Genomic DNA, 27,109 nt, shown 5'->3' with positions numbered 1-27,109 from the left:
GGATTGTGTTGTTTTCGTTTGTTTCTATGAAGTATTTTGTGTTGATTCTATAAAACACAGCGTGGGAACATCGGGTTGTTCTTTGACCGTATTTTTAGTGGCATCGATTTTAGAGGACGAATTTAATTAATTTTTAATGACGCGCTGATTTTAATGCGCTAATATTATTATAATTCAAGTTTGTCTTAAATCTAATCTTTTCTCATAATTTCATCTCAAACGCACTATAGAGAAAACCTCCACTGATAAGGTAAAAAGTTAATTCAGAATGTTTTTATTAGTCCTCCTCACTAGGATTGTTACAAAAGCCACTTTAAATTATCCTTATATCTTTGTCCTTTACTAAATATTGAAGATAATTTTTTTTTACGTTAAAATTAATAAACGCCCATGATTTTTAACGATTTTTATAATTTTATGTTCATTGGTATTTATGATAGTGACTCATTTACGTGATGAGTCAATAAAGTAAAGTAACAAAAATAATAAATACCTCTTATTAGGCAGCATTCATGTGGGTGACAAGTTATTTATATTATTAACCTATTTACGCTCGCAGATAAAGGAAATGGTAATACATTGAAATATTAATTTAATAGCATACCTATTAGTTCACACTAATGGTACTGTCAGACGACGTCATAGGTGCATCAAGCGTTTTTTGGACGTGGCCTATACATTAGGGCGGAGTGAAAAAACTTTTTTTCAAATTTCATGTTTCCTATATTACCAATGGGTGCCTTGGTAGTACCATATAAAGTACACAAAATATCTTCAAATTCCAACTTCATCTTCAGGTGGCGCACTGACCCTAAAGTTTTACAAAAAATGGTGCTTTTTCAGATTTTGTTAGTAAACAAGCACATCATCTAATCCAGCTTAAACGTCACAAAATGTATTTTAGTTTTAGCCATCTAACTTACCCCTCTTCCCCCCACCCTTTGACACTATTTTGCGTAACAACAGCTGCAGTCAATCAGTAATTAACAGACATTAGCACGTTCGTTGGAACAGCTGCGAAAACTTGATTGTAATTTCTTTGTAATATGCCTAAAACAAGAAAAAATTCAATGTGTTCTATGTTTGGTGGCCCAGAAAAATTAAAATACAATGTGTTGCCAACTTATTCGGATGTAATAAAGTATTATCTATGGATTAGAAATGACTTGCGGTGGTTATCAAATGGAAAAGATCCTTCTGTGAAAGATATATGTGAAATAATTGCAATTGATCTAATTACGTTGTGGAATAAAGCTGTCTATTCCTATTGTAACTGAACGTCAAATTGTAACTAAACTAACCCGGTATTATCACAAGTACAAATTTTTGAAGAAATGTCGAGTACCTAAAAAGAAAACTGAATTTTATGAAGATGCAACAAAAAAACTCTTTGATATTGCTGTTTGCAAGTTCATTTGTGTCGATTTTTGTAAATGTTTAGTGAAAATACCCAAGAAGGAGCTAGAATTCCTGCAAGATCAGAGAAGTAGCCGCAAAATGTATATCGGCTCAAAAGATATAGTGGCAACCAAGGCTTTGGAGCGTTGGCAATTACGACTGATGAGGCAAAATAAATTACTTCAAAAACAGACTGTTGAGAAACCTCTGAGCCCCTCACCAGAGACTTTAGAGACCTCGGATGATAGTGTAAGATTATCAGACAGCAATCAAGATCCAGACTTTTATACACTTCTTCCGGCATACTCCACGCCATCCACATCGAAACCACAAACAAATCAGATGAGGCATCGATTAAATAATCTTGCCACTGCCTGTGACAGGACTGGTGTCTCCGACAGATCAGCATCAACTATCGCTAGTGCAGTTCTTCAAGATATTGGTTTTATTTCTAAACAAGATTTCTCAAAAGTAATAGATAGAAGTAAATTACGACGCGAGCGCCGAAAAGTTCGAGAAGAGTTGTAAAGAAGGCAGATTTCAAGCTTCGGGAGTTCTGACGGTAAAATAAGTGGGTTATATTTTGATGGTCGGAAAGACAAGACCATTGTGCAGGAAAAACATGATAACATGTACCACAGGAGAACCATTACTGAAGAACATATTGTTTTGCTCTCCGAGCCAGATTCTCAGTACATTGGCCACGTCGCGCCTCCTTCTGGAACCGCTAATTCTATTAAGGATTCAATTGTAGAATTTTTAAATTTGCACTTCGGAGATTTATCAACCATTGTAGCCATTGGATGCGATGGAACGGCTGTAAACACGGGCTTCAAGAATGGAGCAATCGCATTGATTGAAAGACATTTAAATAGACCATTACACTGGTTTATATGTTTGTTGCATGCCAACGAATTACCACTGCGTCATCTTTTTGATACTTTGGATGGCAGTACTTCAGGTCCCAATACGTTCGCAGGAGTCATTGGCAAGATGTTGCAGCACTGTGAAGACCTCCCTGTGGTGAAATTTGATAAAATTACGACAGTCTTACCCGATATCGACGTGAAAATTCTAAGCAATGATCAAAAATATCTGTATGAAATTTGTCAAGCTGTAACACAAGGCAGCGTAAAAACTGATTTGGCTAATAAGCAACCAGGAAAGCTGGCACACTCTCGTTGGCTAACCTGTGCAAATAGAATATTGAGACTATATGTAGAACAAATTTTCCAACTCATAGTCTGCTTGAGATTGCTACGCTTGTGATAAAAGTGTATGCGGCAATATGGTTCACCATAAAAACAAAACCTTCATGTAAAGATGGTCCGAAACATGTCCTTAGTATGATAAAAAGATGCTCCTATTTAAAATATGAGCTGAAAACAATTGTTTTTCGAATAATCGAGCGGAACTCTTTCTTCGCTCATTCTGAAAATATTTTATTAGCGATGCTACAAGACGAAAGACAGCATATAAAAGAATTAGCAGTAAGAAGAATTCTTAAAGCCTGACAAAATGCAAAGGAGAAAAAAGTAAGGACATTCTTGACTCGAAAACTAAACTTCGAAGCCAACGATTATTATGATTTGATAAACTGGGAGACAGAAAAAATATTCGAGCCACCATTCACAAAAAAATACGGTGACAGTGAATTATGGGACAAAATTATGAGCGAAGATAGAAATATCCGGATTGAAAATTTTCCCTGTCACACACAGGCTGTGGAGAGAGGTGTGAAGCTGGTCACTGAAGCTAGCTTGGCTGTTTGCGGAAGTACAGCACGCGATGGATATATTCGAGCAAGAATAAAATCGAGAAAAGAAATGCCGAAATTCGAAACAAAATTACACTTTTCCTCTGGCGTTCAGGGAGCTACCCCATACGCATATGACACGACTGAAGGCTGAAATGATTAAAAAAAATATATATTCTTAATGTTTCTTATATTTTAATGCAAATAATAAAGTTAAATATGATAATAATTTTGTTTTAAATTTTTAAAAAATTTCTAGAATCGATCATTTTTTCAAAATTTCAGGTCCTCTGCGCCACCTGAAGATCATATGTCAAAAAAAAATTAAAAATATTTTTCAACAGCTGTTTATCTACAGCAACATTAAATGATATAGGGTTTTTGAAATTCGAGAAAAAAAAAATTTCGATCTCTTTCACTCCGGGCTACTATACATATTATACCTATGTTGAACTGTCACACGATGGTCACGTTCCAATTTGCAGAACAACTTGCAGGACAGCATGGTGAACGCCAACCGAATTATTATTATTCCGACAGCCTGACAAAGAGAATACAATTATTATGGCTTGCGATTTCGCGTACGCATCATCCAATTAGCAGAATACCAGAATGCTGTCCTGAAAGTTGTCCTGCAAATCGAATAGTGAGTAGGGGATTTAAATCTCCCTTAGCATGTTCTGGAGGGGAAGTGTAGAGCACAGAATAATTTTTTTTCATGGAATTTGTCACCATGACAGCCGCGCGACCACGGCAGCTCCCTAATTGATCTGACCTACGCCAGGAGAGGGGGTAGTATCATTATCAAATATCGCCGGGTTATCAGCACATCATCTAGGCGACGCACACACTTATAATACATCATCTGTCTGGTGTGAAATGTCTGTACGGGATTGTATGGCGAGCGATATGTTGATATAGGCCACGCCCAAGAAACGCTTGATACATATAGTGTCGTCTGACAGTACCATTAACGTGGACAGTACCATTTATCGGTGGCTCGAATACAAATAATATTGGTTATATAGTATTACATACTTCTTGTATATATGGAACTAACGAGTTGAATGAACGAGTGTGGAAACGTGGTGTTTGGTCTTGAAATGAGAATATGCTTCGTTTCTACAGAAATCATTAATTAACTAATTTAATTTATACCGATCCTACCTCTTCCTAATTATTACCTTACTGGAAAGATATTTGAATTATGGAACATGAAAATTTGAAATAAATAGTGTCAATTCGAGTGCGATTATTTTTGAAAATATAAAAAAGGATTGGGACTTCCTTGGAAGCAAGTTGTTGGTGTTTTGCGCGTACATAATCTCTTTGAAAACTAAAAATAAGGATGTTGATTATTTTGGAAATGCATAATATCGTTTTAAGAACTCAATCGTTTTGTTGTGGTGATAATTACCTCGATGTATCGCGGTGGAACTCACTATATTGTTATTGTGTTGTGTGCTCGTTCTCAGAGATACAGTGGTAAGTAATTGGTCATTCCGTTTTCCTTCCCTCTATACCTTGTACATTCCTAAATATACTATCACATGTTTAAGTACTTATGTGCTGTCATTTGTAAGCAGTCTCGGATGCAACATATGGCGTGTAGCTTTACTTTTTATGAAAATTGTTTGTTATTTGTTGGTAAAAATATTTTTCTTCAATGGTTGGTCAAAGATTGATTCAAATTCTCCATGGTATTGGTGAAGATTTAGGATTAGTTTAAATAAAAAGGTTTTAGATGAGGATATGGTAAACAATAATATTCTGCACAGTATAAATGAGTTATTCAAAGTCCTTGAATGAATTCATAATTTGTCGGATAAATATAAAAAAAACTTTTAAAAAGGATTATAATTAAAAACGATTTACTAAAGTAATCATCATTATTGAACACTAATTAATAACTTTATGGTACATAAGAATCATCGAAGAAATAAATTTATTTTAAATAATCATACCAGGAAGCTTAGTTCTTTGATTTCATTGAATGATTAAGCAAAAAAAAACAAATAATACATATTATCCAACAAGAGCCAATTATATACGTAATTTTATAATTTTTTTCGAAGTTAGGAAATAAATATTTTTTCTCATACATTTATTGCTTGTTGTAGAAGACATAAAAAATACTCGTTAAATTTAATTGTCACTGCATCCTTGATTGATGTAATCGACACAATCGAACAGTCTCCAACATTCCGACATATGGACTTGAACATGTGTACCTATATCTACTAACTACCTAGCATCTTTGTTTTCAAGAGTCGTGCGATCATTTAGCTTGGAGATGGGAGCCGTACCGGGGAGCCGTATCGGTGGAGCCGTATTAGGGAGCCGCAGCAGGGGGCTGTACAGGGGGAGCCGTACCGGGGAGCCGTATCGGGCGAGTCTTTTAGGGCGAGCACAGTATTCTCATTGCTCACACGCTTTGAGCTCATGGGTCCCGTTAAATTGAGCCGTCGTTAAAATGAGTCGACTCTTTGAGCCGTACTAAAAATAATATTAAGCCGGTAACGAGGCTCCTGTTCTTAGTAATACAAGTCATAACCCATCGCTAGTCAGAAGAATGTTATTATTTAAAATATTGTTATTTTCATAAAATATGGTAAAAATATCTATTTCGTGTACTCTATGATTAACTTAAGAAAAACAATGTACTTATTTTTTACTGTATGCTAATTACCACTTGCTAACCCACATAATGCAACTAATTTTATTCTATGAAGTATCAACAAGGAAGAAGTATCTGAATTAAATAAGGGCTTTTATTGTATTTTTCCTTGATACCTTGATTGTGTTGATTTAATGTTTGGACTAAAATAAGCATTACCAATATGCACGTCAGACTACTATTTGATATTGATAGGCATGTATTTTTATTTTTTAATACGTTTACGCACGGAAATTGGTCTGGAACAAGAGTTTAGCTAAAAAATACCTACTTTAGCGAAATTATATAATAACAGGAGTTAAGAAATTCTTAAGAAACCCCTTTCTAATCACACATTCAGAGTTGGTGAAAATACCCCATTTTTCAGAAATGATTCCGTAAAGAAATATCTGAAAATAAATACTAGGAAATACAATGAAAGTTGGTGCAGACCGTTAAGATAGAGAAAGAAAGTGAAATTATCTCGTGAGTTACCCATGCACATATATTTATAGCTGTTAAAAGATTAGGTGCTCATAAAACATTCATACTACCCGTGTCAAACAACGATAACCCCACGAAATAGTATTTTAACAAAATATAAACAATAATGTTTGTTTTTAGTTTACATGAAACCATTATGAGCTTGTTAAAACATTTGTATAATAAATGAGTGTGACTAAAATACTTGCTAGGAAATTATACTTGTACATACACTTTGTAGATACGGTAACACGTAGGTACCTAATAATCCGTTTGCATTTGTGATGATCGTGATTTTTCAACAGAATCGGAATAGAAGAATACAACGAATATGCAGTGTCGAAAAATGCTTGTATTTAATTGAAATTCACAGCTTACTCCATAAATATATGAAACTATTTTTCGAAGTAATCGCCGTCAAGATCAAGAGATTTCTGTAGTCGGGGTAACAGCTTTTGTACGCCAGTGTCATAGATTTCCACCGCCAGCTCTTAGGCCACTTCTTCGCAGCTTCCTTGACCTCCTAATCGTTGGAAAAAAGTTTCCCACCCAAAAACTTATTTAGTTTAGTAAAAAGGTGATAGTCATAGGGCGCCAAGTCAGGTGAATAGGGGGGATGGGTGACAATATCTCATCCAAACAGCTCAACATCTAGTCAGCTGCCTGGCGTTGTCATGCAGGAGGCTGACTCCCCGGGTCAACAATGTCCTTCTCCGGTTCTGAATAGCTCTTCTGAGTTTTTTTAAAGAGTATTGCAGTAAGTCTTAGTGGTCCTTTTAGGCATAAAATCCACCAAAAGGACCCCCTTCCCGATCCCATCTCAAAAAACATATGCCATGACTTTTCCGGCTGAATGTTCATCTTAAAATTTTTGGTGACTGAGGAAGATACATGATGCCACTGAAGGAATTGTGTTTTTGGATTCTGGGGTATAGTAACACACTCACGTCTCATCCCCCGTCACGATAGAGCCCAGAAAATTTTTCTCTCCTGTGAAAAACGATCCAAAAATTCACGTGAATCGCCTAACGACCTCTCCATCGGAAGAATTTACTGTGACTGAAAAAAACGGCCGACAAGCACGCGGGATCAAACAAACTGACCGCTAGGGTCCCCCCCACACGCCAGGCATGCCTGTTTTGTAACAAAAAAATTCCCCCGACCTCAGGAGCCCTTGCAACCTTACTTTCGGGATGGCCCTCGTATTATAGAAGTAAACGAAAATTAGTTGAATTTTTCATTCATCGGATTTGGTATACCGATACCAAACGACTTCTAGCACGTAAACACATTTTCTCTTTCAAATATTTTTAGGGTTCTATGAATTTAGATGACGATGTCAAGTACGTTTTTGTACTTAAAAATATTTCCTCTTTATCATGAAAAATATATATTTTATGTAATTCACATTAGGAATTATAAAATTTATCCAAGAAACGTCATCATCTCAATGACAAATATTTTTTTCAAACTTTCTTCAGGCCGGTAGGTACATCAATATTGAATATTACGATTTGACAGCACGTAGTAGGAACCATAGCCATACGAACTCTGCTAGGGTAAATAGGTAGTATTCAACACGGCCGCCATCTTGAACCGGAAACGGAATTTAAAAACAAATTTACTGACATATTAAATGCAGAACGGCCGAGTTACAGCAGGACTTCGTTACACTCAGTCAATAAAATCCTTTATTTTTGCAAATATCAAAACTTATTAAAAAACAGGGTAAATTATTTACACATTAAAACCTGTTTTTGAATATCTAACAATTTATTTAATTAGTTGCGCTTGAGACTAGAATGCATTTGTTAGTGAGTCTTTCTGCACAACATGTTAACAAAATTACATTGTCAGATGATTGCAAACATAAATCGTTCGTATATTATTTATTACTTGTATCAACAATTTAAATGATTAATTTACATTGAAGCTATTGTGATTTTGCTGAGAAGTGATTGATAAAACCTGTCATCTATTTCATGAAAATGTTGATTTAATTGGAATAAATTATGATATGATATTTATGATATTACATCAGCTATTAATCGGTGGAATAATTGAAAGACACGGGAAGGAAATACTACCTCACAACCACAGAAAACGTGTAAAGGCGAAGCTTAATGCTAAATCACTATTTTGATTAATCTTTATAACGAATTGGTGTAAATTATGAATACCAAAAAATATGCTTTAGATAAATTGAAGGTTTTCCTATCGTTTCGCTTGAGTAGAATACAAATAAAAAATTAGTTAATCAATAAAAAATATAAATGTAAACTACTAAAAAAAATATTTTTTCAATAAAAATGTATGAAAGCGTAAAGGAATATAAAGCGTATAGATAAAATTATCTGTGACAGTTTCACTTGATTTTTTAAAAAACAGTTTTGTGCTTGAAATCGAACGTTTCTAGACTCCGTTTGTCAAGCGATTTTAATGCCTATTACCTACAATATAAGGTATCCCAAGAATATACATATTTTTGGCTTGTAGCTTCCTCTAAATACATTATAATATTACGAATGTCAAATAACGCCTCAATTTAAAAATAACCCTCTGTAATGAACAAGGCTGTCAAATAAGACACTTTTAAATACACAGATTACTTGTACAAAATACTGCTAATTTATTAAAAATCTCTTCAAATTATTCTTATTCCTGTTAAAAACGGGACTACAGACCCGAACGAATGAATAGCTAGGTTTCATGTTAAACTTTTAGTAAAAAAAGGAATGTATTAACGTGACGTCGAATACGTGATTATAAAAATCATTACGTTTTCGCGTTAAGTCAGTATAACAGGGAAATCTCAGGTCTTTTTTTTTCGATCCATGAGCTCATTACCTATTTTACTAATCCTTAATCGATCATAAAACTTAAAATTGGATTCAACTGAAATACTAGCTGAAATCTGAAATAACGACGCAATCATACCTAGTTAGTCACCAATAACAATAACAAAATGTTCGTACATAAATTAATTATGTAAGTAACAAATACACATCGTTGCATCATTATCATAATTCGTTGGAGGCGCAGGTTTTAAAAATGTAGTTAAAAGTTAATGTTAAAAACCCATGTTGATTGATGATTACGGCAATGCTTATCTATGTACATTGATTCTGTGGAACTAGGCATAGAGTTAATTTCATTTCTAATTGACTTGATACCACGGCCCATAGGATTATGAGGAATCCCATTAGTTGGTTGATGATTAACGGGAATGCTTTAATCACATTTAAATTTAGCCTGCAAGTAAATGATAATAAACCGTATTTATTATTAAATTTATGACCAAAGGCCCATCGTTCTAGGGAATAGTAAATTAATGATTACAGGGATGAATTTATTTATATCTTAATATTTGTCTTATTCCTGCATAAATAGAGTTAACGCTTAGAGAAAATCTGATCGTGTCATCTGATGATTTGATAGATGATTATACTAATGTATTGATGCTGCAGAACAACGATTTTTAATTATGTTTCCAATTAGACGTAACTCCACAAGCTCATCGGATTATGGGAAATCCGACGAGTTGATTAATGATTTTGGAGATGTGTTGATCATATTTGCATGTATCCTGCACATCAATCAACAATCAATAATGATCACCATTCAAAAGAGGAACAGCAAATATAACACGTGATTTTAAAAATTACACTAACATTAATCTTAAGTTCAAAACCTGGTGAAGTGAAAAAACAAATACCTAAATTTAATTTTCGAGTTTTTTCTAAAATCGTAATTCAGAAAAAATACATTTATAGATAGTTGAGTAAACAGATCTCTACTTTTACCCTTTCATATTCCGTCTCACTACCTTCCCGGGTCAAGGATATTTATTAGCATTTTCAGACTAATGAAATGGTAGGCATCTACTTCGTGTTAATTAAAAAAAGTTTCGACCAATTTAATCTTTATTGAAAGTTACGTCATAAGACAATGATTATATAACATTAGCATATTTATAACATTAGCATTAATGCTATAAATTAAAATGAATTCACACACGTACAACAATCAAGTAGTTATTTAAGATTTATAAAGGCATATTGTTCACTAGTTGCCATATTTGCTCTCCTCGCACTCGTTGCAATATTTTTCAAAAATTATCTGACAATCATATCTCAAAAATATATGGATATACTCGTATGTACCATTTTCTAGCATTACGCCTGCTTTACGCGATACTTTTTATCAGACCAATCCCCATATCGGGAACCATATGAAAAATCTTCATTCTAAACGATCATCATTTTCATACTAACACACATATTTTTCGTACGAGAAGAATTCATATTTTGGAACGTTACTAAATCGTCAAAAAATGGCAACACCTTGAACATAACCGGAGATCACAATCATGAAAGCATCTTCTGTAACTGTCATTTGCGAGCTGTGTCACGTGTTTGGTCGCTCTCCAATCAACAGATGCCAAAGCAATAGAGACAGGGTCGTGTCTCTATATATTCATTATTTAATACAAGTATGTTGCAATATGAAGTTAACACACATAGATATTATTTGTTCTATGAGTTAACAGTAGGTACGTATGTAAAGTTCTCGTATATGATTTCCTCAAAAAAAATGTCAAATCATCAAACATACACGCGCATGAATATAAAATGATTACACGTGAAATCCACAACACCTAACAGTAATTCACATTCATAATCAGTAATAAATACATATTCACAATCAGTAATAAATACATATTTATAATTTAGTTTTATAAATATATATTTATTTATAAAAAAATAAATTTAGTTTTATAAATAAATATATAAATACATAATTTATATATATATATATATAGGTCCCACAACATTTGTTGCGTCCGTGCGTAAATCCGTCTTTGGGCGTCCAGCACTTCTAGTTCTTTTTTTTAGATTGTTTTTGTGAATATTGCACTATGTTTTACTCACGATAATCGCTAATATCATATTTTTTTAATATTCATAATAATGCAGGTTTTGATGTTTATTACACTCTCATACATTTCTAGCGTCACGTACATACTCACGTCCGGGTGTATATTTTTTGTATATTGAAGGTTCCTTTTAATATAGGTTTCACGTCCGTTCACTCTAATTTAAATGTTACGTCTGCCGTATATTGCTGACTATTCTAATAAAGGTTTCACGTCCATACTGAATAATATATTCTTGCGTCCGAGTGTATATTATTTGTTTGTTACATGGCGTTTTGAAGGTCGATTTAATTTTTACGTCTTCCGTATATACGGCCCTTAAGACTCTTGGATTTGTTTTGAGAGTTTCAAAAGGTAAATTTAGGCCGTTGTTATGCCCCTTATATTATTAAACCCCTTAGAATTACATGACTTATTCTGATATGGGAGATATATTTCACCTTAAAAATAATCAATATAAATATTGTTTATTTTAATTCTTTTATATATCGAGACAAATAGACATCTATAATTTTTGCAATCTTTTCTTTATTTTGAATATCTACTTATGTGAGACTTCTTATCATTTTTACCAATGTATCTTATTTTATTATACGCTTTTGTTGTAACATTTTTTTTTTCATTCTATTTTGTTTTCTCTATTGTTTTAATTTTGAAGAATTTATAATAACTGCGATACTCGACTATTAAACTAGAATGTAAACGTCTATTAGGTGTAATAAATAAATTAACAAATAAATAAACAACACAAAATATTTCTTACTTTTCTAGTGAAGTTTTCACGTTCATAGTGAATTAATTAATTAATTACAGCATCTGTGGTTGAGAGATAAGACTCTCGACTCGCAATCCGAAGCCCGTAATCTGACGGTCAAACCCGGCGTGCGCAAATAAATTTTTATTTGTTTGTGTTATTTCACAATTAATACATTAAACATAATATAAAGTGTGTTTGCAGCACGTTCCAGAGTGAAATATACTCTCAGTATCGCCCTGGTGTGTGACCACCATTCCGAATGGATACGTTATTTCCAAGCTTTTGCCGTGTTTGGTGACCAGATATAAATAGCCAGGTACTTTTCTACATCTCTCTTCCTCATCTTCTTCCCCTCCCCAATACCTTCACCCTAGTACTCAGATTGGGGATGCCACAGTCTCGCTGTTCCAGACGGGAGCGGTTGAGACTCTTGTGCGGTATATAAAAAATATATGTATATATATTTATGTTTTATTTTTTTGACATCCAGAAACACACCAGACCTGACAACAAACTGTCTATTGATAGTGAGAAGTTTTAATGAATATCTTGTTGCACCTTGTATACAAACGTACCTACTGGGCGCAGGCGTGCGACAATTTTTTTACAGCGATATCCTTAGTAAAAATGTATCATTTCATAACGCGCCAGTTCACTCCATTGCAGAGGGCGGTCGGACATTTTTAGGTCGGGATATCAATTTACCGTCCACTGTAAACCATCTTACAAAAATGTCCACCCGCGCAAGGCGCTTTTTAGTTCTGAGTGCTAAGTGGCAACGTTGTAAATGAACTGAATGTTGCCAAATCTGGGGTTTTGCTTCACCAAGGACTCAAACAATACATAAAAATGTACAAATTCGCCAACGGCCATGGGGACGCAATACTATCGACGAAATGCGTGGACGCAGCACGGCCGTCGTTATGTATACAAAATAATATCTACTCGTGATTGGTCACGAGGATACAATACCATCGACGCAGAACTTCTGTCGTTACGTATTCAATATAATAATATCTGTTTTTATATTTAACTTAATTAGTTCAACCTCAAATTGCAATATTTTAATTAATGAGTTAAACTTATTAATACCATTAAGTTCAATATAAAAATATTTTTTTATTTTTATTTCTTAACATCTTTAGTGTTACAATATTTACAACATAATATTAAATAATATTTAAATCACTTTTCTGATAAGTAAGATGCTTGTGCTTAGGAGAGGACAGCAATATATTTTTACATATTTATATTGCAAATATTATTACAAAAACTATTAATAGCCTTACAAGAAAATACAATAAAAGTAATAAAAACAGGTTAGTTATAAATAATACCAAGGAATGATAAGCAGAAACATAATATGTGGAGTTTATTAAGCAGAATTGATTTGAAAGTACCTACACGGCACACACGCTCATGTAATCTAGTAAAATAAAAATGCTTGTCTTAGAAGAATATGTTCAACATATGTATAATAACATTCTCTCTGATTCTATCTTCAATGTAACCAAAATAAATATAAAAACTATATTAAAAATGTATCAAACGTGTACCAAACTGCATAAAATGTTATTATATTATGTAATGACATATATTATGTAGTATTACGTTATAATAATCTTCTGTTTTAATAATCTCCTGTTATAATAATCTCCAGTTAAAATAATCTCATGTTATAATAATCTCCCTCTTGAATAACGATATATTTTTTACAAAATGAAACAATACTATGTTTTAAACCACTTTATATTTATTTTATACAATATTTGGGTTCAATCCAAACCGGTCGACGAAATATAAATAAAAATAAAGTGGTTTAAAACAAAGTATTTGTTTCATTTTGTATGATGTCAAGCCACTAAGTGTTTGCTTTCTTCGATAAATTTAATATTTTTTAGTTCTTGTAAGTATAGTTTTTAAATTTTTACATACATAATAGAATAGAATATTGCGGAAATCTGCAATTGGTTTCCCAGTTAGGTAAATTACACGTGTATAAATGAACCACATTGTTAACTGTTGATTTCCCTGAAATAAAATAAATAAATAAATAATTTAAAACAATAAGAAAATTAATTAGGTGGTATTAGAGAATTTTAAATTGTTTTTTTTTGTAACTGTCATAATTTTCCTCAGATATATCCAGGAGTAATTTATTGAATAATTTTATACCGTTAAATAAATAATGATGTTTTGCTGTTGTAGTTCGAACTAGTGGTACGGTTAGTCCTCCAATATAAATAATTATTTAGCTTAAAATTAATTATGGAATATTATTTTTATCAAATAAATCTTTATGTAATTGAAGTTCTTAATGTACGAGTATTTTTGTCATAAATTTTTGTGAGAATGGGAACCGGGAAACCTTGGAAAACATTTATTGTTGGATAGTTATATGGCTTTTTTAAATATGATTTTTATTAATATTTTTTGAATTGTCACAAGTGTACGTAGGTATGATTTATACGCACCCCCCCCCCCGCAAACCACGATTTCATATTGTAGTAGTGTAGAATGTGCAAGTGCAAAATAAATACCTTTAAGTATTTTTAATGATACAGTATTTCTAAGTCTAAAAAACATAAAGATGAGTTTTCTCATTCTGTCTACTGTGGAGTTTATTTGACTTTTCCATTTGATGTTATTATCGATAATTATTCCAAGATGTTCACAGCCTAAGCACCCTGATCAAGTTTCTGAAGGAATCGCTTGGGTACCTACTGGATTATAAGGGTATAACGAGCTATGTATTCGATACATGCGATTATATTAATTGGCTAATTATTTAGATTCATTAATTGACAAACAGTTTGCGTTACATATTGGTTTTTCGTTAACATTGATATCAGTAAATTTTTCTTTAGCATAGACTACAATTCCACTACTTTTATTTTTGTGATAATTTGTGACATATTGTTTGTAGTTTGGAATACTTGGTATATTTTTATGTATTGCATGCGAGTGTGCCTCGGATAGTATTAAAAAATCTGGTTGTGGACATAATGTTAAATACATAGGTATACCAGAAGTTCGTCCATGTTTCAAATTATACTCCTTATGTTTAAGTGCAAGATTGTTAGTAGATTTATTATATTGTTCTAGATTTTAGTGCATTCGCTGTATGTTTCACATACGTATTCTTCTATATTTTGATTTTTTTTTGATTTCATTTAAGTTAAAGTTTTCATTGCATTTATGAAGGTGTGATAAAATATATAGTTATAATTCTATGAATATATTAATAATAATCCTCACAATTTGTGTTACGATATTCTTGCTAGATTTCAATTCATATCTTGAGGTTTTTATTTTATTCTATAAGATTTATTTTATATTCAGATAATATTCGGGAACTTATAAATTGTTTGTTTAATTGACAACAATATTTAATTTAAAATAAAACAATAACTTTGTAAACACCACTTTTATTTTTTATACTTTGTGCCGACCGGGTTTCGCTCCCAAAAAAACGCTTTTTCTTTTAAAAAAAACAACAACGGACGCAATACTACCAACGTAATGCGTAAACGCATCACGATCGTCGTTATGCATTAAAAACCACGCAAGACGATTCTTAGTTCTGAGTATCAAGCGGCATCGTTGTAAATTAACCAAATGTTGCCAAATCTGATGATTTACTCAACCAAACGCTCAAATAATATTTAACAATGTACTCCGAATGGCCACGAGGACGCAGTACTATCGACGTAATGCGTAGACGCAGCATGACCGTCGTTGTATATTCAAAATAATATCTACTCGTGATCGTTCACTGGGACGCAATACTATCGACGTGATGCATGGAAGCATCATGATTGTCATTATGAGTTAAAAATAGTATATTCTCATGAGCGGCTACGGGGACGCAGTACTATCGATGTAATGCGTGGACGCAGCACGACCGTCGATATGTATATAAAATAATATCTACTCGTAATCGGTCTTGAGGACGCAATACTAACGATGTAATGCGTAGACGCAGCATGATCGTCGTTATGTATCGAAAATTATATTACTTCGTGGACGCGGCAAGATCGTAGAAATGAATAAAAACATACACTGCTCGATATATACATCGTGTAGCGAACCTGTCGGCAAAATGTCAAACGTTCAATATTCGTTTCCAGACATTCTGAGACATTTTTTGCTTCCACAAAAATTTTTGCCATACGATTCTACATGGGGTAAGCATCGTTCTGGCCAATTTTGAGGTCAAAACATTGCAGCGTCCGTATATCGGACGCTGTAAGTCGGTGGACGCTGCAATGCTATGGAGTTTTTAGGGGTCGGACGCAACAAATGTAGCGGGATATATATATATATATATATATATTTATATATATATATTATGTATTTATATATTTATTTATAAAACTAAACTAATAATAAATATATATATATATTTATTATTAGTTTAGTTTTATAAATATATTATAAAATTAAATTAAAATTTTCACGTAATATAGTTACTTAAAACAATGAGAGATGACAGATGTCAAATAATGTACGCCTTCTTAAACTAGACGTTGGTACTAAGGTACCAACGTAGTTAAACCACTCGCGGTACTAACTACAAAAAACAGAACACGTCCTTTTTTTCTTCCCGAATCGCTAGGAATAGACAAACTAGATGAAAAAAGAATGGTAGTAGTCAATTTTTTTCATATTTACCAATCAGGTGTGCATCAGGTGTTAAAAAATCTCTGATTAAGAGTACCCATAAACTCTTGGGAACATTATTTTTTACGAGACCCTTTTTCGAGTGGCAAAATCAACTAAAATAAATCTATGCTGAATTTCACGTCGCGCGTCGTTTGACTACTTTTAATAGGAAACTCGAGTTAACTTTCTTCGTTACTTTCGAATATTTTACTATTGTAATTTTTAAATCGATTCTAAAAAACAATTCATTTTGCTTTGGAGTTACGTGAAAATTGAATTAATAAATTTAATAATAATTGATGGGATAATAATAGGAAAACGACAACGCAATTCAAAACGATTTACCTGATTTATTTAGCATCGGTAGAATATGCTCCTGATGCACGAGCATGTGATTTTAAGTGATCTTATAGGTATTGCAAACTAGTCTCCTATGTAAATAAACGGCATATTGGAATTACAGCTACTCGGCGTTTGCTTGCCTAAACAATAGACTCACGCTACAATAGAGCGCTTGTGATTTTAGAAAGATCTACAACAACGCAAACAGTGTTTCGCGACATTGACAATGTGTACTTTATGAGGTATGGACATGTATTAGTTATACCGATGCAATTATAATGCACCACTGGCAGCTAGTCCTCTTCACTTACAGTAGTATCAACTGTGTAATTGTGATCATATCTAGACAAATAATTACAGTCACAAAGTTATATTCTCTTTCTGTTTGGAACTTCTGATAATACCTTTAAGTTTCCGTATTGGGTAAATCCACTTTTTTTTATTCTACTCATTCGTTGCCAACGTTAAACTAGAAAATCAGTCTTCTTAAAATTAAAACTTGCTACAAAGAGCAAATTCTACATAGGTCTCGTGAAATTTGAAAAATGCACTTTGGCCCTTTTAGAAACAAGTCACAGAATCTAAAATGGCATTTTTTTTTCAACAATAATTATTGTTCTTTTGGGTTAAATTTATAGAACAGATTTAGTAAATGAAACGGAGATGTATTACTTTAATTTTATTTAATTCATTTTTACTTGATATATTACGTTATTTATTTTCTTTGGAGGAAAAAAACGATTAAACAATGTTAAAAATTGTCACACCTGAGTAACAAAACGATTTAGTAAATAATCGGTTATCTTTTCCGATTACAAAACAATAAAAATAACTACTAAAAACATTGATATATTTGGAAAACATCAATATTATGGATTTCACCCATGACGAAGCAACCATTTTTAAAACCCTTTATTGGTTTTTGGAAAGGAGATCAAGGACGTTACACTTCTTAGAATGACACTGTTCATAATTATCTCGAATAAAGGTCTGTAAGATCTACAGCACCACAAATATACGGGAATGTTCTATGAATCATCGCTTAGTGAAAAATACACTAAATTGTCTCGGCTATTTCGTTTATGCGGTGTTATTGAATAAAATTATCGTTTGCTTAACTGAAACCTGTTTTCTAATTAAAAACTAATTAAGTATTTTAATAATATGTAACACTAATCTAGTCGGACAAGAGTGCTAATCGCAAATACTGAATGAGTGTTTTTTTTGCTTTAAATATATCCTGCTGGAAAAACTTCTGAACTAGGTTATGGGTTATACCGTCCTAAATTATAATTTATTTTCTATTAACATACAGGGTTACTTAAAATTTATTTTCAATTAATATTCAGGATGATTGATAAAACTATATATTTTTATAGTTAGTTAAGACTGGTTATTTGAATGAGTCGATCACGTTTCGAGGGGGTCTCTCATGTTTTGAGGGATTTTCCGTTTTAATAAAAGTTATTTAAAATGTGTCCATGGTGCTATTATTATCTCAATTATATAGAATCACACGAAAGATCTGACATTTGTATAAGGATATATTGTACCTAATAATTACAATAACTTGGCTCAATAAAATGAAAATTTGTTAAAATCTGCAAACGGAATAAACCAAAATTCACTTTAAAAACTTTTAACAGTTAAACTCGTCTGGAATAGACTTCCCTTAGCTCTTACTAATCTCCAGAATTTGGTTGAATTTAAACGGGCTTTAAAATCAAAATTATTTCAAAAATGTTACCATTCATAAATCTTAACTTCTTTTCAATATTTTATAATAAGCCATATTCTAAAACTTCCGGTAATTGTTTGGTTTCGGTTGCCTCCTTATTGTACCTTTTTAAAATGTCTGCTCAGAAAAATCTAATTTCTGAGCGCAAACTGCCTCAAGTTTTATATTATGTTGTGGTTTTAATATTCTTGTTTTATCCTGTCCTGCTGTTATTGTTATTCTAAGTTTTTTCATCACTTTGTATAAACAGTGTATTTAGTGTTGTACGGGACGGCACTGTAGTCGCCGGCCGCACAGACGATATAGCGGGAGTGGCCGGCTGGCCGCTTCGACGCCTTGGAAGGGAAGGTCGGGAAAAGGTAGGGAGAATGTTGAAAAAATGGGGAAAAATATGGGGAAAATGCAAAAATGGGGAAAAATGTGGTAAAAAATGGGGAAAAATGTGGTAAAAAATGGGGAAAAATTACGAAAGGGAAAAATGGGGAAAATGTGGGGAAAAATGGGGAAAAATATAGGGAAAAGGGAGAAATGGGGAAAATGTGGGAGAAAGGTATAAGGCAGGGGGGAGGAAGGTAGGGGGGAACCTGCGCCCTGACTAGGGACGCTTCGACTATTGTGACAGTTTCTTCTTGATGAACACCAGGGAGCCGGGAGAAAGAAGAAGGCCAGGTTGCAGTGAAGGTCCAGGGCAGAAGAGGCTTGAAGAAGGCAGTCAGGGCAGTCCAGGAGAGATGTTGATGGTCCGATCGTTGCTGGCTCTCTCCCGAATTGCACAAGTTGTCCGCCTTTTAAAGGACCAACGGGCCTAGCTCTCCCTTTGTTAGCGACAAATTCCGAGAATTATTTTTGGGTTCCCGGAATTTGTCACAGGAATGAGCGCCGTTGTTGCGTAACTTGGAAGGGGACGAATTTGACTTGGCCCCTGACTGTTCTTCAAACCACTTTGCCCGGTCATTTTTATTTAAATACATTTTTGTGAGTTTGCACAAATTACATATTAAAAAGGGGAATTGACATCATACATATTAAAAGGGGAATTGAGTTTTGCACAATATTCAATTTTGTGCAAACGGCGAGTTTTGTAAAGGAAACTGCGTTTGCACAATTTCAAACCTTGTGCAAATTTACATATTAGAGAGAAAACATTTATTTAAAGGGGAAGATTTGCACAATATTCAATTTTGTGCAAACGGCGAGTTTTGTAAAGGAAACCGCGTTTGCACAATTTCAAATCTTCATGCAAATCTTCCATGTTTTGTACAGATGATAGGTATTTAATTTATAAGACGGTGTCGGGGGGTCAAGCCTTTGTTTTTTGTCTATAATGATGACTGCTTGACCCCGTGGTTTTATTTATTAATCAGCAGATAAGATTTATAGTTCTACAAGTTTTACACAGATAAGATTAGGTACAGATTTTGTATAGAGAAATTTGTTGCATAAATTCGAATATGCGCAGAGGTGAGTTTGTAAATGAACTGCCTCTGCGTAAATTCAGATTTATGCAAATTAATTCAAGTCAGTGGAGGTACGTCCGGTACAATTCTCCCCCCGGTGCAGTCACGGCTGCGCCTAGCGGTCCGGACGTGTAGGTCGGCGGCGTCCTCGACGTCCGGTTCCCCTGGGCCGCTGGGGGTTGTGGCTCCCATGCGGCATCCGTGGTCCGGGTGCTGTAGAGGGCGGCGCTGGTGCTGGTGCCGGTGCGGGCGCTGGTGCTGGTGCGGGGAGGATGAGGGCGAGTTTTACAGCCGGGCGGGTGTACGTCCCTGTGGCTGTTTGGACCCGGGCTGTCCTCACTTGGCCATCGGCAGCTGGGATGGCTTCGACGATACGTCCGCGCGGCCAGCTGTTGCGTGGCAGCGCGGGGTCCAAGATGACCACCAAGTCACCAGCTCTGAGGGGGTCAGTCGGGTGGTGCCACTTCTGTCGGGCGCCCAGGGTGGGGAGGTACTCACGGAGCCACCGCCTCCAGAACATATCGGCGAGTTGTTGGCTGATACGCCACTGGCGACGGAGACATACCTCTTCCTCCTTGCTGTCGTAGAGTGACAGATGCGGGCGGTTCCCGGCAGACCCCATGAGAAAGTGATTTGGGGTGAGGGGCTCTTCGTCCCGCGGGTCGACAGAGACATGAGTCAGTGGCCGATTGTTGACCACAAACTCAGCCTCTGCCAATGCTGTGCGCAGGGTTTCCTCCCTTGGCGCCCTCTCTTTTAAGGTGGCGCTCAGGGCTCTTTTCACCGAGCGCACCAACCTTTCCCAGGCTCCCCCCATGTGGGGACTGAGGGGGGTGATGAATCGCCACTCGATGCCCTTGGTAGCCATGGCGTCCGTCATCCTGTCATCCTGCTGCAGGGCTGCCGTGGCATCCCGAATTTCCGCGTCCGCACCACGGAAGTTCGTCCCGTTGTCCGAGTACAACACCTTGGGCTGACCTCTTCGGGCGGTCATCCGTTGTAAGGCCATAATCGCCGAGTCGGCAGACAGCGAGACCGCTAGCTCCAGATGGATGGCGCGGGTGGAGAGGCAGGTAAATAGGGCTCCATAGCGCTTCTCCCGATGTCTGCCGACGGTGACCTCCATCGGCCCGAAGTAGTCCAGTCCGCAGTGTGTAAAGGGGCGGACGTGGTGCGCCAGGCGGGTCGGCGGGAGAACCCCCATCAGTGGAGGAGAGGGCTTGCTCCGTCGTAAGCGGCAGGTGGGGCAGTCGTGGCTGATCTTCCTGCTGATGGTACGGAGGCGCAGGATGAAGAAGCTGCACCGGATCTCGGCCACAGTTTTCTCCGTGCTTGGATGGTCCGCCTTTTCGTGGTAGTGGCGGATCAGCAGTCGGGCGTATGGATCGGTGCCATCCAAGATCACGGGAGTCTTCGCCACGCTCGTGCTTCCGGTGAACTCCCTCAGCCGTGAGCCCATCCGCAAAACGTCATCAGGTCCGAGGAAGGGGGCCAAACTGACGAGACGACTGGCGGAAGGTAGCGCCTGGCTGAGACGAATGGTGTGCAGGTCAGTGGAGAAGGCGTCTTCTTGGGACCTTCTCACCCATCTGCGCTCAGCCTCCGTTAGCTCGTCTGCTCGTAAAGAGTTTTCGGGGGGACGGTTTGGGCCCGTCCGACAGCGCCTGATGAAGCGTAGCATCCACGCTGTAGCCCGGATCAGCCGGTGCCATGACGAGAACCTCTCGACCAGAGGTAGGGCCTCTCCGGCTGTGGCGATGTGCCCGACGTAGTGTCGGGGCCGGGTCTCGAGGGTCTGGTCGTCTGGCTTCGTGAGGGTGCGCTCCTTTGGCCAGTCGCTCTCCGGTGTGGTGAGGAAGGCGGGGCCGTTGAACCATCTTCCTTGGAGAGACAGGTCGGGCAGCTCCAAGTCCCGGGTGCCGATGTCGGCCGGGTTCTGCTTGGTGGGGACCCACCTCCAATTGGCTATGGAGGTGAGTTCATCTATCTCGCCCAACCTGTTGGACACGAACGCAGAGTATGTGCGTGGATCGGTGCGTAACCAGCACAGCACTGTGGTCGAGTCCGTCCAGAAGATGGTTGACGCTATCTTCGCTTGGCTCTCCAACCGGATGGTTCTGGCCAATCTAGCCGCCATGAGTGCGGACTGCAGCTCAAGGCGGGGTATGGATAGCGGCTTGAGAGGTGCCACCTTACATTTGCTGGCGATGAAGGTGGCTTTTAGGGTGCCCTGCACTTCCTCCACGAAGTAGGCGACGGCACAGCAAGCTTGCTCCGAGGCGTCGCAGAAGAGGTGCAGGGTCACGCTGCTTGACCTCTGTCGGAGCGACCGTCGTGGGATGGAGACGCTGCTTTCCTGGAGCAGGCTCATCCAGTCCCTCCAGCGTTCAGCGTGCTCCGAGGTGATGTGGTCGTCCCATCCAACGCTCGAACGCCACACGGCTTGCAGTAGGATCTTCGACCGTATGGTGAGGCAGGAGACGAAGCCCACCGGGTCGAAGATCTTCATGACGATGGAGAGGAGCTGCCGCTTTGTAGGCCGTGTGGCTTCCTCTAGACTGGCCGCTTCCAGGAAAGTGTAGATGAAGCGGTCGGTAGATGGGTCCCACACCAGTCCCAGGACCCTCTCGGTCTCGCTGCTCCCGCTGCTGATAGCTACCGTGGAGGTGGCGCGGTCTTCAGGGGGCACATCGGCGATGGCGTCCAGGCTGTTTGAGGCCCAGTTCGTAAGGTGGAACCCTCCCTTTGCAAGGAGGGCTCTTACGTCTCGGACTAGGGCAGCAGCTTCGTCAGGGTTGTCCACTGCGTCCAGGTAATCGTCCATGTAAAACCGTGAACGAATGGCTGCTGCGGCGGCCGGGTACTGGTGCTCGTACTGACCGGCCACCCTGTCCCGCACGTACTGGGCACTGCTGGGCGAGCAGGTAGCCCCAAACATCATGGACGCCAGCTGGTAGGTGTCCGGCTGTTGCCGGTCCGGCGACCTCCACAGGTAAAGTTGCGAAGACTGGTCCTCTTTCCTGATTTGGATCCTCAGGAACATCTCCTGGATGTCGGCGGCAATGGCTATACCGCCTTCCCGGAATCGGAGGATGTTCCCCAGGAGAGAGGACAGCAGGTCAGGGCCAGTGAGCAGTTGGTCGTTAAGTGACGTCCCTCGGCATCGGCTGGCGGCGTCGAACACAACCCTTATCTTCCCTGGCTTGTTCGGGTTGGTGACGGCGAAGTGGGGAAGATACCACTTCCGTGGGGCAGGGAGCGACGCCTCATTGGGGGAGAGGCGTCTGGCGTAGCCTTTGGTGACAAGCTGCGTCATTTTGTCATTGTACGCCGCTGCCAGGGTTGCGTCCGCTGCGAGCTTTTTCTCGAGGGACTGGAGCCGCTTCAGCGCACACTGCCGGTTGTCGGGTAGTGTGGCGTCAGGGTGTCTCCACAGGAGGCCAGTTTCCCACCGCCCAGAAGGTAGGGGGCGGGTGGTTTCTGCCATTAATGCCATGGCCTTTGTGTCCATGGCATTGACTCTCGCCGCAGACGTGACGCCGAGGGAGTCGACGGCAAAGTTGGATGTTACCAACTCCCTCAGGCGGGCATCTGCAGCGGTCTCCGACTGGAGGGCCATTGTGGTAGCTGGCCCGTCATTGCTGAGGCTCGAGCCTCCGTGGGCGATCCACCCCAAAGCGGTCCGTGACACTATTCGAGTAGTGCTATTCTCACGGACCTCTCTTGACACGATAAGGTGGGCATTATCCTGCCCGATCAAGAGTTTTGGGGTGACGCGTCTTCCAGGAACGCGCTGCTCCGGCAGGCTCAGGTCAGCTACTGTGTGGGCGGTGATGTTGAAGGTGGGCTCCAATCCAGCGCCCCGGATCGTCAGCTTCACGCGTTGGGAGCGGGCGTCGGAGGTACACATCCCCTTCGCTCCGTGCAGCCGCAGACTGTGGACTGGGCCGCGTGCGCCGATCTGCGTTGCGGTGTCAGCGTCGATGAGGGTGACGGTGGATCCCTCATCCAGAAGAGCGAACGTTGACAATTCCCCGTCCGTGGGGCCCCGCAACACAACCGGCACTATTTTTAGCAGCACGCGGCTGTCCACTGTCTGGCGTCACAGGTTCACCTCCGCGACCGTCTCCCGGTGGAGCAGCCGATGATGCGGGTAGCGGCACTCACCCACACCACACCACACTGTCTCCTTGCAGTCCCTGGAGTGGTGCGCCTCCAGGCACTTGCGGCACAGATTGTTAGTGCGGACTGTCTCCCACCGGAGGGAGAGCGGTTTGGCAATAAACTCGCGGCACTCCCGAGTTCTGTGTGGCTCACCGCACTGAGCGCACGCACTTTTCACTTTGTTTTTGTTTATTGTTCTCACTACGGGTGGTGGTGGGCGGTTGGCCTTCCCCTCTGGCGGTGTGGCCACAGCGTTGGCCAGCACGTGCTCCCGGCGCCCTTTGCCGGATCTCAAGGGATCCACCATCCCGCTGACCGGGATCACGCCGGCGACGCCCCTCAGAAATGCTGCCAACTGGAGGATGGTGGACTGGGTTGTTTGCCCCAGCATCCGCAGCTCCAGCAGCCAGGCCATCCTCAATGTGCATGGCATCTTGGCAGTGATGTCGGCCAGCAGGGCGGGGTTGGTGAGGTAGCCTCCCGTCCTCAAGTCCCGCAGGGAAGCCACCAGGTTCTGGATTGTCCCGGAGAAGTCAGCAATCTCCTCCAAGGTGGCTTCGGCAGACAGGAAGGGCAGCTTCCTCACCTTGTCCAGCATAAGGTTCGCTATCGAACCCGATCCGCCGTACCGCTCCTCCAGGGTCGAAATGATTTCGGGCACGCGGTCCGGGTTCAGTAGGAGCGAGTATACGTTTTCCCTCGCCTTCCCCTTAAGCGCACGCTGCAATCGTATGAGATTCTCGCTCAGCGTGAGCTTGCAGGTCGAGGTGGATTGCTCGTACTGCGCAATCCAGGCCGGCCATTCGAGGGGGTCGCCCGAGAATATGGGGAGGTCCTTGGCGGTGGACTGCCGGGCAATGAGGGCGGTCATCCGAAGGTCCTCCTCTACTGAGGGACGAGGGCTGTCCTGGGCGCGCGTGGAGCGGATGGCGTCAGCCAGCAGGGTGCTCAGCTGTGCCAGGAACGGGTCGGCGCCTTGTCGGACCCACTCGCTGGTGTGATGGGCAGTCTCATCGGCGGTCGGCTGCGGGGGAAACAGCGGCGAGAAGCTCTGAGATGAGGCGCCAGGGTAACCGACAGGAGGTGCGCCAGGGTAGGCACCAGGATGTGCTGCAGCGGGCGCAGCAGAGGGTCCGCCAGGGGGCTCAGCAGGGTAGGCAGCGGGATGCGCACCAGGGGGCGCGCCAGGGTGCTCGCCAGGGCAGGCGCCAGGATGCGCAGCAGCGGGCGCAGCAGGGGGCCCGCCAGGGTAGGCGGCAGAGTGCGCACCAGGGGCCGCACCAGGGTAGGCGGCAGGGTGCGCACCAGGGGGCGCGCCAGGGTGCTCGCCAGGGCAGGCGCCAGGATGCGCAGCAGCGGGCGCAGCAGGGGGCCCGCCAGGGTAGGCGGCAGGGTGCGCACCAGGGGCCGCACCAGGGTAGGCGGCAGGGTGCGCACCAGGGGCTGCGCCAGAGTGCTCGCCAGGGCTGGCGCCAGGATGCGCAGCAGCGGGCGCAGCAGGGGGCCCGCCAGGGTAGGCGGCAGGGTGCGCACCAGGGGCCGCACCAGGGTAGGCGGCAGGATGTGCACCAGGGGCCGCACCAGGGTAGGCGGCAGGGTGCGCATCAGGGGCCGCACCAGGGTAGGCGGCAGGGTGCGCACCAGGGGCCGCACCAGGGTAGGCGGCAGGATGCGCACCAGGGGCCGCACCAGGGTAGGCGGCAGGGTGCGCACCAGGGGCCGCACCAGGGTAGGCGGCAGGTCGCGCACCAGGGGCCGCACCAGGGTAGGCGGCAGGGTGCGCACCAGGGGCCGCACCAGGGTAGGCGGCAGGATGCGCACCAGGGGCCGCACCAGGGTAGGCGGCAGGGTGCGCACCAGGGGCCGCACCAGGGTAGGCGGCAGGGTGCGCACCAGGGGCCGCACCAGGGTAGGCGGCAGGATGCGCAGCAGCGGGCGCAGCAGGGGGCCCGCCAGGGTAGGCGGCAGGGTGCGCACCAGGGGCCGCACCAGGGTAGGCGGCAGGATGCGCACCAGGGGCCGCACCAGGGTAGGCGGCAGGGTGCGCACCAGGGGCCGCACCAGGGTAGGCGGCAGGGTGCGCACCAGGGGCCGCACCAGGGTAGGCGCCCAGGTGGGTGCCAGGGGGGTCCGCCCCTGGCAGGTACTGCGTCGCGGTGGGGAGGGCTGCGAGCAGCACAGCGAGCTGCCTGCTCATTGTCCGGTTCGCCTTCCGGAGCTGCCTGACCGTGTCCTCTGTTGTGATTGAATCCTCCTCTGCATCGGAGGACGGTGCGCTGTCAGGGCCGGCAAAGTGAGTGTCAGCAGGGCTGGCAGCGCGTGGGGCGGCAGGTCCGGCAGGGTCAGGGCCGGCAGGGCCGGCAGGGTGAGGGCCGGCAGGGTGAGGGCCGGCAGGGCCGGCGGGGTGAGGGCCTGTCACCAGCTCCACGTCGGGTTGTGAATCTGGGGTGGAGGCTGAAGCCTCGCGGCCACTCCGCAGGGACGGCATCTTGGGACGTCACTGGAAGGCGTGAAGGAGTGAAGGCGTGAAGAGGCGATCGCGGCTCGAAGGACCATGTACGGGACGGCACTGTAGTCGCCGGCCGCACAGACGATATAGCGGGAGTGGCCGGCTGGCCGCTTCGACGCCTTGGAAGGGAAGGTCGGGAAAAGGTAGGGAGAATGTTGAAAAAATGGAAAAAATGGGGAAAAATATGGGGAAAATGCAAAAATGGGGAAAAATGTGGTAAAAAATGGGGAAAAATTACGAAAGGGAAA

At 41.1% G+C, this 27,109-nt stretch overlaps 2 protein-coding genes across 3 annotated transcripts in view; both read right to left on the bottom strand.

The window, feature by feature from the left end:
* axo (axotactin) overlaps window positions 1-27,109 on the bottom strand; it is an 86,552-nt gene that overhangs the window by 45,482 nt on the left and 13,961 nt on the right. The gene's annotated exons all lie outside the window — the stretch shown is intronic.
* Window positions 20,304-26,840, bottom strand: LOC149422350 (uncharacterized). The gene is made up of 3 exons (XM_089633565.1): window positions 26,438-26,840; window positions 24,356-25,462; window positions 20,304-24,253 (listed from the first exon to the last, which is right to left on the bottom strand). Exons 1-3 carry the CDS (start codon window positions 26,838-26,840, stop codon window positions 20,304-20,306), a joined length of 5,460 nt encoding a protein of 1,819 aa, XP_089489691.1.

This window comes from Hesperophylax consimilis, chromosome 7 (assembly GCF_061612785.1).
Source record: "Hesperophylax consimilis isolate HC1 chromosome 7, BYU_Hcon_1.0, whole genome shotgun sequence".
NCBI lineage: Eukaryota > Metazoa > Arthropoda > Insecta > Trichoptera > Limnephilidae > Hesperophylax > Hesperophylax consimilis.
This window is presented reverse-complemented; position numbering and strand designations above follow the sequence as displayed.